Source organism: Tenebrio molitor, chromosome 5, assembly GCF_963966145.1.
Source record: "Tenebrio molitor chromosome 5, icTenMoli1.1, whole genome shotgun sequence".
NCBI classification, from domain to species: domain Eukaryota; kingdom Metazoa; phylum Arthropoda; class Insecta; order Coleoptera; family Tenebrionidae; genus Tenebrio; species Tenebrio molitor.
The window spans coordinates 18,563,441-18,580,289 of NC_091050.1; the positions used below are offsets into that span (position 1 = coordinate 18,563,441).

At 33.7% G+C, this 16,849-nt stretch overlaps 2 protein-coding genes and 1 long non-coding RNA gene across 8 annotated transcripts in view; 2 read left to right on the forward strand and 1 right to left on the reverse strand.

Moving 5' to 3' along the window:
* Window positions 1–16,849, reverse strand: part of LOC138130067 (adenylate cyclase type 6) — a 366,957-nt gene that overhangs the window by 127,868 nt on the left and 222,240 nt on the right. The window lies entirely within an intron of this gene.
* Window positions 3,984–4,607, forward strand: LOC138130072 (uncharacterized). Its single transcript, XR_011159490.1, has 3 exons — window positions 3,984–4,137; window positions 4,192–4,419; window positions 4,471–4,607. It is a non-coding gene; the product is annotated as an uncharacterized lncRNA (long non-coding RNA).
* The window catches only part of LOC138130068 (ATP-binding cassette sub-family C member 4-like), a 105,221-nt gene continuing 92,975 nt past the window's right edge, over window positions 4,604–16,849 (forward strand). Inside the window, exons 1-7 of one of the 2 annotated variants that reach the window (XR_011159489.1) lie at window positions 4,604–4,901; window positions 4,950–5,106; window positions 6,807–8,024; window positions 8,072–8,408; window positions 8,452–8,602; window positions 8,648–8,878; window positions 8,934–10,231. Coding sequence is in view for 1 of the 2 variants with exons in the window: in XM_069046427.1 (XP_068902528.1) it covers window positions 4,664–4,901; window positions 4,950–5,106; window positions 6,807–8,024; window positions 8,072–8,408; window positions 8,452–8,602; window positions 8,648–8,878; window positions 8,934–9,829 (3,228 nt within the window). In the remaining variant the exon portion in view is untranslated. Of the gene's footprint in view, window positions 4,902–4,949; window positions 5,107–6,806; window positions 8,025–8,071; window positions 8,409–8,451; window positions 8,603–8,647; window positions 8,879–8,933; window positions 10,542–16,849 lie in introns of those variants that run through there. The other variant, XM_069046427.1, reaches the window with a different exon arrangement.

The window sequence follows — 16,849 nt, forward strand, 5'->3', positions numbered from 1 at the left end:
TATCTTCCACGGTGGATTTGAAATAGCAAGTGGAAGTTGAAATGATAGCAGTCGAACGAATTCTAGAATATACTACACAGAAGTTAGAATATAAAGGTGAAGTCGCGGTTGAACACTGGCCCCAACAACACCAAATCAAGTTCGACAATGTGAGCCTTTCGTACAACCGTGAAGACTTCGTTCTGCGTGATTTAAATTTTACGGTTGAACCTCAGGAGACGGTTGCCATTGTAGGCAGAACTGCTGCTGGGAAATCGTCGATAATTTCCACGATTCTGCGACTGCACAAATTTGAAGGCAAAATATTTATAGATGGAGTCGACATCACAACTCTTCCCTTAGACACTGTCAGAGCTAATATTTCCGTTATTCCTCAGCATCCTGTTCTGTTTATGGGAACAGTGCGGGAAAATATTGATCTGACCGGAAAATATACAGACCATGAACTCTGGAATGCAGTCCGGGTTGTTAACTTGGATGAACTCTTTCCCAACCTGGACTACCGGATTAGTAGTGCCGATTTGAATTTAAGTTTAGGCCAGAAACAACTTCTATGTCTGGTGAGAGCGGTCATTTGTAATAATAAAATTATCATTATGGATGAAGCGACAGCAAATGTCGACAAAAAGTATGAAATAATGATACACAACATTGTACGAAAAGAATTTGCGTCTTGAACGGTAATCTTGATAACACACAAGTTAGATTACGTTCTTGAATACGACAAGGTGATGGTTTTGGATGGTGGTAGCATTGTTGAATTTGATCGCCCAACTGTCTTGTTAAATAATCAGAATGGATGATTGTACAGAATGTACAAAAAAATTACATAACTTCCAAAATTTCAATATTTTTCTGGTGTTATGTATAAATTACATGTTTTTTAATATTTTTGAAATTGTTACAAAGTGCATTAACTCCAAATTATATTAGGTTATATGTTTGAAAGAGCAAAGGATCATTATGATAGTGGGTGATGGGCAAATTGTTAATGGGAATATATTATATTTACTGTCTGTAGAATAGATTTTAAAAATGTACGGTCATTATAACAACTCACAGGCTGTGTTTACATGGTATGCTGTACTATATTTGTAAACAAACAGCGCCTGTTGCCACTGTGAATGCATTGAATTTGTGTTCAAATAAAAATGTGGTTGCACGACTCAATCTGTGCGTCGATGTGCAAATGTGACATGCGGCGATAAAATCCACTTGTTGCGTAAGCAACTATTACTGGTACAGTCGTGGAATACATTTAGACATGTATTATCTTAGGTCAGCTTTTAATATTTTACATATTTTGTTGTAACTTGATTATTAATTCTTATTTTGCATAAAATGTTGTTTTCACATTTACTTCCTATTATTACTATTATTAGTTATTAATAAAATAATATACTATCCAAGAGTTTAATTGTGATCATACACTCCGCATATTCTATCTACTGGGTACCACAAAATTCGCGGAACAAGTTACCAGTACGCTGTTAACTAGTCATTAAAACATCAGGTAAAAATGTTTAAAAAAATCAATCTTCTTTTTTGTAGAAGAAATGTGGCAACATTTAAAAATATTCTATGTATAGTCTGTCTCAATTCTGAATTTCCATCAACACTGTATTCTACGTTGGAAATACAACCGGCAACACTGTTTGGTGAAAAATGCGTTAGATTGCATTTGTTAGGTTATTTGTCAATTTCTGTTTTTACAAATCAAAATTTTAGAATAGAGGGAAAAAACGAAATTTTTTTTTAAAATGCAGCAAGTAGGTAGAAAATCAAATTTTAAAAGCAAAATAAACTTATGAACTAATTTTAATGTTTTCGAATCATGTTTATAAAATAATTACATTGCCAACTTTGGTTATAAGAATCCCCAATTTAGAAATATTTTTATTTTGCCAACATAATTCAACAGGTGGTGGAAATTTAGAATTGAGACAAACTATATTCTAATACGGTGCGATCAATTAAAAAATAAATCGAGTCGGCGTGTTACCTATGGCAACCCATGCTATAGCATAGGCTCCAAAGCAAACTCGATTTATTTTTTAAATGATTGCTCGGTATTTCATTTTTGTTGTATCCATGGAAATAACAAAGAAAAATCAGAGCTATGGTGTCATACGTTATTTGAGGTAAAACCGACGTAAAATCAAAATCACTTTTTGGAAATGCTGGAAATAATGAAGTAAATAATTGCAAACCTGATCACAATCATTTAGAATTATTATCCCACTGGCTAGTAAAAGACAAATAGTCAAAATCTTTTTTAATATTTAAAACAAACGAGATCAAAGCTGCACCTTTTGAGCCCCATATTTTCAAATCTATTAGGTATAGAATTTTTTAATTATTTTTCTCATTATTTTTTAACATGAGTTGACATTGCCCCATTGAGTTGTTCCGCGAATTTTGGGGCACCTAGTTTACATATTGTAAAAGTAATGACAAACAAGGACAAAATGCAAATTTTGATATCACGATTTTATGTTCTTGTTTCTAAAATACTTGTTGATAAAACAGCGATAGTAACGATAGTAACAGTCTACATTTAGTGTGTTATCATGTACATTACTTAGAGTTTTTACCGATAAAAAAAAGTAAGTTAATAAAACATTTAAATCTTATGCAAGTTTATAGAGTAGACAAATATTGGCAGTGTATAATAATAATAATCATCCATTATCTAAAACCGAAACAAACAGGTGATGGTTTTGAATGGTGGTAGCATTGTTGAATTTGATCGCCCATCTGTCTTGTTAAATAATCAGAATGGGTTATTTTATAAAATGTTCAAAAAAGTTACATAACTTCCAAATTTACTAAGTACATCTATGTACTTATGTATGGTCATTACAACCAACTAACAGTCCATATCGACATTGTACGTTGTACTATATCGAGTGTTTTTTAAAATTCGGTATTAAAGTTGGCGTGGAATTGTCGATTGTTAATGCACTATACGGATAACAAATCACGGATCAGCTGTTTAAATCTTACGCTTTTACACTAGTGGTGCGTTCTCAATCGACTCCCCAACGCCAACTTCGACGCCAAATTAAAAAAAAAACATCCTTTATTTGTAAACAAGCAATACATGTTGCTACTTAAAATGCATCGAATTTTTATTCAAATAAAAGTGTGATTACAGATAAAATGCCTATATCCCACTTGTTGCCTACTGTTACTGGTGTAGTCGTTACATATTTAGACATGTATTAACTACGATCAGCCTTTAATATTTCACATATTTTGTTGTAACTTCTTATTGGTTCTTATTTTGTATGTATAACTGGAATAAAATTCGCAACTTGGACGTAGGCGATTTTTGTAAAAATCCCGAAACAGGTCAATTATTATTTTCCTTGCCCACATTTTGGCGTATATGGTTTTTGTATATTAATGGTGTTGACAAAATTGATGAGGATGTAATTTAGCATGCGTTTCTGAATCGGTGAGTCTTGAACTGAGTGTTTTTCAGATTGAATTGATCATGGTTTTCTATTTAGTCCAAGAAGTATGAGTGGTCTTCAGTTTGAACAAAAATATCTATAGTGAAGACCATGTTACTAGTCAAGTCTTTTATGAAGCGTAATAGTTCAGGATACGTACCGAAATAGTTTTATGTATGTCTTAAAACGTGTTATGTATGTGATTAAATACTAATAAAGTTTCGCTATGTTAAGATGTTCTTTACAACACTAGTGCTGTTAAATGTATCTTTACGCAAGTTATTAGCATAGTAACATTATAGAATAAAATAAATATTGGTAGTTAAAATGTTGGCAGCAGAATACTGTTGACTGCTATCTTCTGCTAATGTGTTTTTATCGGCATTATTTAGGTTATCTTTGAATTATTGAATTATTCTCAATAAATCTGTAAGTTTTCGGAATAATTTTAAATGTGGTAATTTTTTGCTTTTAGTGGTTCTAACGGTGCAATAATTATTCGGTCTTTTGGCTATCGGTGTCAAATTGATAAATAAAACATGACGAATAGTTTAAAATAAGAATTAGTGTGAAGTTTTAGCAGCTTAGAAGACTGTGTGGAAATGGACTATCGAAAACCAAAACCGAGAACTATTAATCCAAAAGAAAAAACAAACTTCTTCCTTGGATTCTTTTTCGTGTAAGTAACGCATTTCACAATACGTTGGAATTTAACTTTTTTATTAAAATTCAGCTACGTAAGAAAACTCTTCGCGACTGGATTCAAAAAAGAATTTAGAGAAGCTGACATATATGAAGTACTTTCGTCTTACAAATCGCAGAAATTGGGAAATCAGTTAGAGAAAAAATGGGATAACCAGACACTTAAAAATAAATCATCATTATTTTCGCTTCTATGGGGTTGCTTTGGAAAACAATACATGTTAATCGCTGTTTCTCAAATCATCCCAATAATGACCACGTATTCTGATGTGAAATATTCTAATGAATTATTAGTTTACGTCTTTTGTAGAATTTATCGACCAAGAATTGTGAAAAATTTTGTATCATACTTCACAACTAACCACAACAACTTTACTAAATCCGAAGCATGGTTTCTTGGAGTTTCATTTGTTATTGTTCAGTTTATTGACTTTATATATATCGCTAATCTTAATCAGAGTCTTGAAATACTCGGAATCAAAATACGGACAGCTTTAACAGCTATGATTTACAGAAAAGTGCTAAAATTAAATTTGTCGCAACTTGGAGATACATCAGTCGGCAAAATCATCGCCTTGATAACTAGAGACGTTAATGAATTTGACGTTTACGTTTACTATCAAACAGCCTTGTGGTGCGAATCTCTGCGATTTTTAATCACATGCTATGTGGTGTACACGGAAGTCGGTGTGTTGGTGTTATCTCTCGTTGGCATATTTTGCTTTATCATTTCGATTCAAGGTAAATCGTAAAAACTTGATGACACATTTTTTAATACTTTTTCTTTAGTTGTATTAGCCAAAATGTTGGCTTCGTTAAAAGTCAGAACTTTAAAGAAAACGGATCAAAGATATCAACAAACCAAAGAAATGTTAGACGCTATAACTTTGATAAAATGCTATCTTTGGGGCGATAATTATAGAAAGAAAGTTTCAAAAATAAGGAAGTAAGTAAACCGTAAAAAATCATGCAAGTATTGAACCCTTTTTTTTTAATAAAATAAATGTATCTTCTAAGAAATTGCACGTGGTAGCATTAAATAATGTTAAAGAGCACTGATGAAAGGTAGGTAGGTACTACGGGTACTATCAATTTTAAGTCATATTTACTTAAGGCTTTACTTTGATGAAAATGTGATATTCTTCGCAAACTGAGAAGATGTATTTAGTTATTTATACAGTATGTTATTGAAATTCGTTAAGAAAATTTAAACGGTGATAGAACTCATCAAAACAAATTACTTTTCTATTTACCATTTTTTCGAAAAATATTTCTAAACCCAGATAAAATTTTAATTAGTTTGATCGTAAATTGTATGTAGTACCCGCCAATGTCTCCGCGCGTACATTAAAAGCGAAAAAAGATAAAAACTTAGATAGTCAAGCAAAAACCAATTCTTTATTCATAGTAAGTGAGAGTGACATTGAAGTTACGCACCACACTTGATCAAGGGCACTAACCTTTAAATTAAATGTTCGAAATGACGCCCTCCGTAATCGATGTACGTTCTTGTGTGCCCTTCGAGCCACAGAAGCTTGAGTTCTCATCAACATGTCAGAAGTTTATCGAATTGTCTCAGTGTCAACTGGAGTCTCATACACAATCTGTTTTAAATGGCCCCATAAAAAAAGTCACAAGGGTTTAAGTCCGGTGAACGAGCTGGCGATAAAACTGGTCAATTACGACCTATTGAAGAAGCCATTGACAAAATGTCAAAATGGAAATGTCAATTCCTAATGCAAGTCGTCGGCAACTAACCTTCGGTTCTTCGTCAACAGGACAGGACATGATCCCTTAAATGCTAGACAGCATTCACAAAGGTACGTGGACAGGGAACTTGGCGACTGGGAAATCTCTTCATGTACCTACGTACATACAAACGCCTGATTGCATCAGCACCATGCGACCATGTCTGTTAACTCCGGATTAGTGTACTTCACAATTTTTAACGATAATTACGGGAAATTCACTTTCTAATAAATTGTAAACACGGCCGCATGCAAGTGAAGGACGTGACTAAATTGTGACAGTAAGTTTTTGCAAAACCTATCCGCCTGGGTTTTTGCCGTATGTACTTTTTTTGCGTTAACGTTTTTCGTACGAAGCCGTTGTTCTTTTACCGTCCCATCCATAAACGACTCGATGACACGGAATACGATGAAAATAAATTCGAACATAAATTTGAGTTTTCGAAAAAATGGTAAATAGAAAAGTAATTTGTTTTGATGAGTTCTATCACCGTTTAAATTTTCTTAACGCATTTTAATAACACGCTGTATTTAAACTTTTGTTAATCATTGTTTCTGTAACAATTTTCATCGACAAGGATTTTACATAAAAAACTTGATAATTATTTGTGCCATTTTTAATTTACTTACCGGGTGACTTTTAACGATACAAATTATTTTTGTTCGGTTGGCAACACATTTACGATTTTATGTTGGTACATTTGACTGCCAAATTCAAATATGACAGTTCAAAATTCAAAATAAATCATTGTACACCTAGAATCTTAATCTAGCAAGCGAATCAACAGACAAGTCTTTGACAAATGACTAGGAGTACCGATTACTCGGGAGTGCCAACCCACTACATTTGTAACAATCTACAGTAAATGTTTTTCTGAATTTTTTTCTCCATTTTCAGGGATGAAGTGTGTCTTATATACAATATTTATTTATTACTAGTTGCCAAATATACCCTTTCGGAAGTCGTTTTGAGCACTGCTTGTTATATTTTCATAATTAGTTTAATCTGGTTTGGAAACCAAGTCAAAGTCGAGACAATATTTTTCTTGATGAGCACCATTCAACCATTAACGACAGCTTTTAAAATGCTTATCCCAAGAGGAATGCATGAATTGGTAAAAATGACGGCGGTTTTAAAAAGAATTGGAAGATTCCTTATAAGTTTAAATTCACAACAACATCTTAAACGAAAAAATAAAAATAATGTTCCTATAGAAATTAAATTATCAAACTTAGATGTGCACGTTGGAAACCGTAAAATTATTGAAAACATAAATTTCAAAATAAATAGTGGACTCATGGTTCTAACTGGGCCTATGGCAAGTGGAAAGAGTTTGTTGTTGCACGTCATAATGCAAGAGTACCAGTTAGTTGAAGGAAATTTGAACATAAATGGTAAAATTTCTTATGCCTCTCAAGAACCATGGCTTTTTCCATCAACTATTAAACAAAATATTTTGTTTGGAGCGAATTATGATGAAAAGCGATATTTGAAGGTTCTCCAAGTGTGCGCTCTCGTTCAGGATATACAATGTGTTCAAGGAGGAGATGGTTTCATCGTTGCTGACAGAGGAATTAATTTAAGCAAAGGGCAGCAAAGCAGAATTAATTTGGCCCGTGCTGTTTATAGAGACTGTGATATTTACTTGTTGGATGACTGTTTGTCTAATTTAGATGTTTTTGTTGGGGACTATATCTTTGAAAAATGCATCAAAGGATTTTTAAAAGAAAAATTAGTGATCTTGACTACGCAGAACCCAAAATATATTAGAGGTGTAGATCACACCATAATTGTAAATAATCAGAGGCTACAGCAAGTTTCAAATAAAACCTCTTTCAAAGACAATTGTACTACTTGTACAGTTGAATGGAAAGAAGAACGCGTACCAGAAAATGTAATTGAAGAAGACTTTCTAGAAACATCAACTTTAATTGCAGGAAGAGCAATCGAAAAAAATATATACGAAGAAAAGTTGGAATCGGGAAATGTGAAACTGAAGAGTTTTAAGAAATATATCGAACACAGTGGTGGACTCCGTATGTTTATAACAATTTGTATTGTATTTGGTGTGGTTCAGTTTTACAAAAGCGCTATGAAGAAGCTAGAAAACAACTGGTCCGTTTGGTATTATTTTTAGCAATTGTTCAAACGTATTCTTCTAGGATTAACACCGAGCAGCAAATAATTAATTGTACAAATTACAACACCACAGCCAATGAATATTATAAAAGTGCTATTGAAGTACGTCTACAAATGACTTATTTATTTCCAGTTGCTTTGGGAATTCAATCAATAATGACATTTCTAAAAGGTGCCGTATATTTTTTACTGGCCAGGAAAGCTTCAATAAATTTTCACTCTCTACTTATGGAAAAAGTTACGAAAGCTCCTATGGAATTTTTTCGCAACCACTATTTGGGTCACATTTTAAATCGATTTTCTGAGGATTTATTGTACCTCGATGAAAAGGTTCCTTATTCATTGTACCTTGCTTTGGAAGTAAGATTTTATTTCTGTCGCTTTTCTATTAATATGAGTTTAGGCAATTGCAGATATAGTGGGAATCATAATTCTGGTGGGTACAGTAAATATGACATTTCTGATGGCTTCGTTCGCATTTTGCATACTTCCTCTGGTGACATCTATATTTTGTTTGAAACTTGGAACAACTCTAAAGCGACTAGAAATTTCCAGTAAGTTCCTAGAGGTAATTTTTCTTTGTTACGTTGTAATTTCAGCTCGCTGCTCATTACTTGGTCATGTAAATGCCACTGCTGAGGGGTTACCAACAATAAGATCCGCAAATGCAGAACAAATTTTAATCGACGAATTTGACAGACACAACGATTTGTATACTTCTGCGTCGTATCTGTATAACTGTTGGTACAGAGCTTTCATTTTCCTCTTTGATATTTATTTTTCATTGTTTACAATTTTAATAATATTGTTGTTCTTGATTAATAGCCATGGTATAAAAAGTACTGCTTCAATTGAAATATAGACGTCTACAATTTTTTTTTCTAGACATCTCAGCTGTAGAGGTCGGTTTCATTCTATCACAATTAAACCTATTTAAAAAAGGCCTAGACATGGGATCCCGCAGGATCACAAAACTTCAAACTGAAATGACGGCTGTAGAACGAATTTTAGAATATTTTAGCCAGAAATTGGAACCTATAGATGGTATCGCCGTCGAAGGTTGGCCCCAACAAGGAACAATAAATTTCAGCAATGTTTATTTTTCATACAACACCTGCGACAGTTATGTGTTGCATGATCTAAATTTTACTATTAAACCACACCAGAAGATCGCCATTGTCGGCAGAACAGCAGCTGGGAAATCATCCATAATTTCTACAATCCTACGACTGCACAAGTTCGAAGGAAATATTTTAGTGGACGGAGTCGACATCACAACTCTTCCTTTAGACACTCTCAGATCAAATATTGCAGTAGTTTCTCAAGATCCTGTTTTACTCACGGGAACAATTCGTGAAAATATTGATCTTGGGGGAAAATATAGAGACGACGAAATCTGGAACGCAATCAAAGCAGTCAATTTGGATGAGCTGTTTCCTGATCTAAACCACAAAATCAACAATGTTGATGTGAATGTAAGCTTGAGCCAGAAACAACTTCTTTGTATGGCAAGAGCTATTGTTCGTAAAAATAAAATCATAATCATGGATGAAGTAACAGCAAATCTGGATCAAGAAACTGAACAGATGATACATCAAATAGTACGAGAAGAATTTTCTTGTTGTACGGTCATAATGATAACACACAAACTAGATTATATTCTTGAATTTGACAAGGTGATGGTTTTGGATAAGGGTAATATTGTTGAATTTGATTATCCATCTGTTTTGTTAAGTGACCGGGATGGATTATTTTATAGTATGCATAAAAAATATATGTAAATTTTGAAGGAACCGTAAGACTCAAGGCTCTTGTTATGTTAATTCATGTATTACAACTTTGAAAATATTTTTTATTATAAACCAGATGAAATACCTCTAGGTCATTACTATTACTTTAAATTATACCGTGCGATCGAAAATAAAAAAAATCGAGACGGCCATGATTAATACACTTCAGTTGGCAGCACGTAAAAATTTAATTCAAATGTCATCAGATGTCATTAATTACAATAGTAACTGTCATTCCGGACTTTCAAGGCACTTACCAACAACTTGCTTTGATTATTTTGTTTTTCCATACGTGAAAAACAACGTGTTCAAAAACAGGCCTGGCACAATTCCCGAATTAATGCAAGTAATTACTGATAACTGCAATTTAATTGATGTCCCGACTTTGCGAAGGTCATTGAAAACATGAAGCGAGGAGAGTAGCATTATGTTTGGAAGCTGAAGGCAGACATTTCGAAAATTTACTCTAGTTCGTAAATACGATTGGAGCTCCTCATTATTCTTTCACAACCCACAGGTCACACATAATGGACACCTTTATGAAAATCAAGATTTCAACGTTCTCAAAATCACTAACCTAACTTTTAAGACTGTCATCTGATAATTTGGCAATTTTAACGAATTGCCAAACGAAATTTTTGGTCACAGCCAACTCTAATTTTTTTTTTGATCTCACGGGATTATATGGGTTTATGCGTGGAAGGGGCACTGTTGAATTTATCTAAGTATAAATTGATAATAAATAAAAAAATCTTAACACAATACCTATATTTTCATATTATATTTCCTAATTCATTCTGTTAGGTATTTTTGTCCTCGTTATCATTTTATTTGTGTATTTGTATGAATTGAAAGATTCCTTGGAAGTGCATAATTTTTGAAGCAAATGAAATACTTTTAGGTATTATTTTAAAGTTGTAGATCGCATTAAAACGGAATATGCTACAGCTTCTTATTAGGTTATAACTCTACCCCACCCACACAGTTGCCACATAAATTAATTAATTAGTGAAATAATTACCTTCATTTCCTAACGCAAATGAATAACGTAAATACACCTTATCCACACAGTCGTAGATAACAAAGAGCTTTTTCTAATTATGATGGTTCTATGGGTTTCATTATTCCTGTTTAGTGACTTTTGCTACTTGTGAAGAATTATAAACAATACATAAGTGCTTATTCACAATGGACATAAGCTTGACATAAGGCATAAGAAATTCATGATACATGCAGTGGATATACTACATATTAATTTTTACGAAACATATGAGAAGTACCCTCAGTGAACATTATTGTTGTGTACAAAAAGGCATGAAGAATCATATTCGAGTTATATGAACACATAAATTATTTTCCAATTGCCCAAATTTACAAATTATTCTTAGGTATCTCTTATGTATTTCTTATGTATTTCTTATGTCTTATGTCCATTGTGAATAAGCACTAACGAATAAATAGTTTAAAGGGCTCTGTCAAAATAGACTACCAAAAACCAAAACCCAGAACTATCAATCCAGAAGAAAAAACAAATTTGTTCTTAGGCTTCTTTTTTGTATAAGTTCTCAACACTTTGGAATTTAAATATGTATTAAAATTTAATTACATGCGAAAACTTTTCACGAGTGGTATTAAAAAAGAGATTCAAGAAGCTGACATATATGAAGTACTTTCGTCTTACGAATCGCAGAAATTGGGAAATCAGTTAGAGAGAAAATGGGATAACCAGAGGCTTAATAGTAAACCATCATTATTTTTGCTTCTCTGGAGTTGCTTTGGAAAACAACACATGTTAATCATTGTTTCTCAAATCATCCCAATAATGATCACGTATTTTGATGTGAAATATTCCAATGAATTATTAGTTTACGTCTTTTGTAGAATTTATCGACCAAGAATTGTGAAAAATTTTGTATCATACTTCACAACTAACCACAACAACTTTACTAAATCCGAAGCATGGTTTCTTGGAGTTTCATATGTTATAGTTCAGTTTATTGGATTTGTATACACCGAAAATTTTTATCTGAGACTTGAAACATTCGGAGTGAAAATGCGGTCCGCCTTAACATCTTTGATTTACAGAAAAGTATTAAAATTAAATTTGTCCCAACTTGGAGATACAACGATTGGCAAGATTATTACTTTGACTTCAAGAGATGTAAACGAATTCGATATTTACGTTTTATATCCTACCGTCATGTGGTGTGATTCTTTGCGATTTTTGATCACCTGCTATGTGGTGTACATGGAAATTGGTGTGTTGGTTTTAATTCTTCTGCTCATATTTTGCATCATGATTTCGATTCAAGGTAAATCGTAAAAACTTGATATCACAATGTGCAATCCTTTTCCTTTAGTTGTATTAGCCAAAATATTAGCCTCGCTAAAGATAAAAAGTTTGAAGAAAACGGATCAGAGATATCAAGCAACCAAAGATATGTTGGACGCAATAACTTTGATCAAATTCTACCTTTGGGGCGACAAATACAGGGTGTCTCAAAAATCGCGCCCAATCTCCTAAGGGTCTTAAAGAATAGAAGTCTGGGAAGGTAAATCTCAATTCAAAATTTGATCGGACCAACAGATTTTGTATAACTTGCTCTTAAATATGGTAATTTCATAGAGATGTATCTCCTTTATTACCAAATTTTACAGCTGAGATATAAGTTACTTTACAATGTTACTTTTTCCAAGACTCCTTTAGGTAGTGGAACAACACCGAAGTAATTCTTTTTAGAGTAATGACCTACCAAAATACGCTAAAATAACAGTGGCAACATTGACATCAAAACAGAATTGGTTTAGTTGATTGTGCATACCAACCGATGTTGCCAAATTTGCTTATTTTAAAATGTGTATAACTTAGAAAATAGTCAAAGGAAAAAAAAATTCATAACGAAATTGAACTCAACTCTTCAAATAGTTTAACCCCTCAAGAGATTGGGCGCCATTTTTGAGACACCCTGTATAGGAAGAAAGTTTCAAAAATAAGGAAGTAAGTACAAAATCACAATAGAATTTCAGTCACCTTGGTCATTCGGAAAATTCCTCAAATTGTTGCAACGATATTACTGTCCTTCTACGATTTCAAACATTTTACATAGCAACGCCAAAAAACATTCCGATTTACTGATAAAAACCTTAACACTCTAAGTACCTTTCAAGTGACGTTAACTTCGACAGTAACCCTGAGTGCTTCTTTTAGTCAATTCCGAAATTAGCTCACTGATACACGAAATGTATAGTCTATTTTTAAAATATATGCAGTTGTATCAGTTTATAACACGAACTACGTGTATGCAGCTATCTCCTTTCAACACATGTCAAACAAGTTCGTTGCCTCTGCTACGTGCGCTATTAAGATGGTCGCTCTATGTATCTCACTTCCAATCGTACGATTTGAGTAACATAGAACTATTGACGTGCGTCTGACTCGACGCGGCGTAAGAAATTCGAAATAAATGCACAACTGTGCATACGCATCATCCATAATAGGAGAGTCGAATGATATTTTCATTATTCAAAGCGATTATTTCGATTCATTCGATTATCAAAATATGTCGATTATGCCCAACACTAGAAAATACTATAATTTCTTGACAATGGTGGTAACATAAACAACTCATTATGTCTTGCTGTCAAATGTCAAATACGAACGAACGGCATGTCGACTTCTTGATTCAAACGTGACGTCACTGCATATATTTCTGAAATGAACTATAGTATAAGTGTATTGTTCATTGTTGGTATTATCCACATCTTTTGGATATTATTTAGGATTGTTCAGAATTTTGTTCTGACACAGTTTTAGGCTGTGGCTGTTTTCAGCACGATTTCCTTCTTTGTTTTTTATCCTAACACAAATTTACAAACTGAAACGGCAAACATTGTCGTTTTCTTAATACAATTAATTTGAATTATTTAACTGTAATTTCTTTTCTTCCCTCATCTAGGGAAGAAGTATGTCTCAAATATAAAACAAATTTATTACTGATTGCCAAGTATACCATTTCGACATCTATTTTAACACTGGCTTGTTATACTTTTATGATTAGTTAAATTTGGTTTGGAAAGGAAATCAAAGTTGAAACAATATTTTTTCTGATGAACACCCTCGACACATTATGGGCGGCTTTCAAAATACTGATTCCAAAAGGAATGCATGAAGTGGTAAAGCTAATAGCAGTTTTAAAGAGAATTGAAAGATTCCTTCAAAATGCAGATTCAGAAATGCAAAGTAAACGAGAAAATAAAAATAATTTTCCTTCAGAAATAAAATTATCAAACGTGGACGTGTGTGTTGGAAACCATACAATATTTGAAAAGATCAATTTAAAAATTGATAATGGCCTCAATGTCGTAACAGGGTCCGTGGCAAGCGGAAAGAGTTTTTTGTTAAACGTTATAATGCAGGAGCATCAACCAGTTTCGGGAAATCTGTACGTAAATGGCAGAATTTCTTTCGCATCTCAACAATCATGGCTTTTTCCATCAACTATTAAACAAAATATTATGTTTGGTGCGAATTATGACGAAGAGCGATATCGAAATGTCTTGCAAGTGTGTGCCCTTGCACAGGATTTAGAGTGTCTTCGAGGAGGTGATGGATTTTTCGTCGCTGAGAGAGGAGTTAATTTAAGCAAAGGACAGCAGAGCAGAATAAATTTGGCCCGTGCCGTTTATCGAGATAGTGAAATTTATTTATTGAATGACAGCTTATCCAATTTAGACGTTCTTGTTGCGGATCACGTTTTTGAAAAATGTATGAAAGGATTTTTAAAAGACAAGTTAGTGATCCTGACTACGCAAAATCCAAAATATATTAGAGGTGCTGATAACAACATGACCGTAAATAATCAGAGATTAGAGCTGTTTTTATATAAAACCTCCTTACACGATGGAGCTAATAGTTATATACATACTATGGCGGCCAAAAAATAGTATGACAATACGTTACTGTAGACACTTCCAAAATGAATGAGTTTGAATGAGTTTTAGAAGTGTCTACAGTAACGTATTGTCCTACTATTTTTTGGCCGCGATAGTAGTTAGATGAAGAGAGGACAGATGCATATCAGAAAATATAACTGAATTTAATGACGAGGGTATAAATTTTTCTATATATTTTTGTGTATCTTCCTGTAAAGATTGGTTTTTTAGATATATCGGCAGCACATGTTGGTTTTGTTCTTTCACAAGCTTCTCTTTTTACATGATACATCTCAATTTTTTAAATTCTACGTTGCAATATTAAACCTTAGATCTATTATACGTCTTTAAACTTTGTGTACATTTCTTACTACTCACGTTCGAATTAACAAGGAAACCGTACTTGTGTGCATGTGTGTAGGTGTTGTTGCATTTTAAAAAATGCAAGAATTCCACGATCGTCCGATCACAGTGCGCACGACTCGCGGCAAGTCCATTTAACGCCGAAAATGATAAAAATCCGAATTGAGAGGGGCGAAACTATAAAAGAGAGGAGCCAGTGCTGATTTAAGGAGAGGTCTTGGAGCTTTTGTCTTGGTTGGTGTTAGGATCGGTGCCGGTCTGTGAAGGAGGCGGAAAGGGCGAGTGGATGAGCGGCGAGGAAAGGATTTGGAGACGTCGAGGGTCCGAAGAGGGTGAGGCTGGAAGGAGAGTCCAGGAAGTCCAACCCCAGACGCCGAGGAGCGGATTTACGGATCCCCGAGGGAAGCTCCGCGGAGAACCAAACCCCGGAGTGTGGAGTCGGATTCCACGCCCGGATTTCGTCGTCCACCGTGGGCCCGAGGAACGTCCAGATCTCCAGAGACGTCGACCGCCCCGTGACGATCAAGGCCAGGGTGATAGAGTAGATTTTTAGTTTTCGGGAAGCGTTTTTTTTTTTTGTTCGGGTTTGGTTTACTAGATTAATGTATCAGTGCACAAATAAAACATTAGAATTATACTTTTTAATTTATTCTATATTATAAGTACCTACTGCACCGTTATCACACTCAAATTATCTACCGGTTTCAAAATATTTAAGTGCTTCCAGACTTTTTAGTATACGTCGCTTAAATTAGAATTTATCACCAGACAATAAAATAAAGCCAAGGACATTTTGGAAAACTTTTGGAATATCGTACAAAAAGCTAAGTCATACTTGATTTACTAGTGCAATTCAAAAGAAAGAAAGATAAATCCAAAGGAGAAAACGAATTTCTTTTTAACTCTCCTCTTTCTGTAAGTACTGGACGGCATGATTGATTCGAAGTAGAATTTTGTTGAAAATCTAGACACACAACAAAACTCTTCGCAAAAAGAGCCAAAAAACACTTAGACGAAGAAGAGCTTTATGAAGTACTTCCATCACATAAATCACGGACATTGGAAGATAAATTGAAGCACAATGGGAAAATCAAAGACTTGAAAAAGAACCATCGATGTTTCATCTCTTATTAAGTTGTTTCGGAAGACAGTACATGATTCTTGTAGTCAGTCAATTAATTCTAATGACAACTATGTAAGTCTGACAAAAAATTGCAATGAAGTACAAATCTTCCTTTGTAGAATTGTGAGACCGAAAATCATAAAATATTTTATATCGTATTTTACACCAAACCACAACAATCTGACCAAACCTGAAGCCTGTATGATCGGAGCAGCGTTTATAATTGTTCAGTTTATTGAATTCATGTATTTGGATAACTTTCATCTGAGCCTTGAGACGTTTGGAATCAAAATAACATCTTTGATTTACCGAAAAATGTTAAAAATAAATTTGTCTCAACGCGATGATCTCTCCGTCGGTGAAATAATGACTCTGATATGTGAATGAATTTGATAATTCTGTCTTATATTCAACTCTGCTGTGGTGCGATTCTATTCTGTTTTTCGTTACATGCTATCTAATTTACTTGGAAGTTGGCTCACTGGTTGCCGTTCTGCTTGGCATTTTTTGCTTCACTATATTAATTCAAGGTAAATGGCTTAAATATTACAACAATTTATTAATCAGTTCTTGCAGTGTTTCTGGCAAAAAAA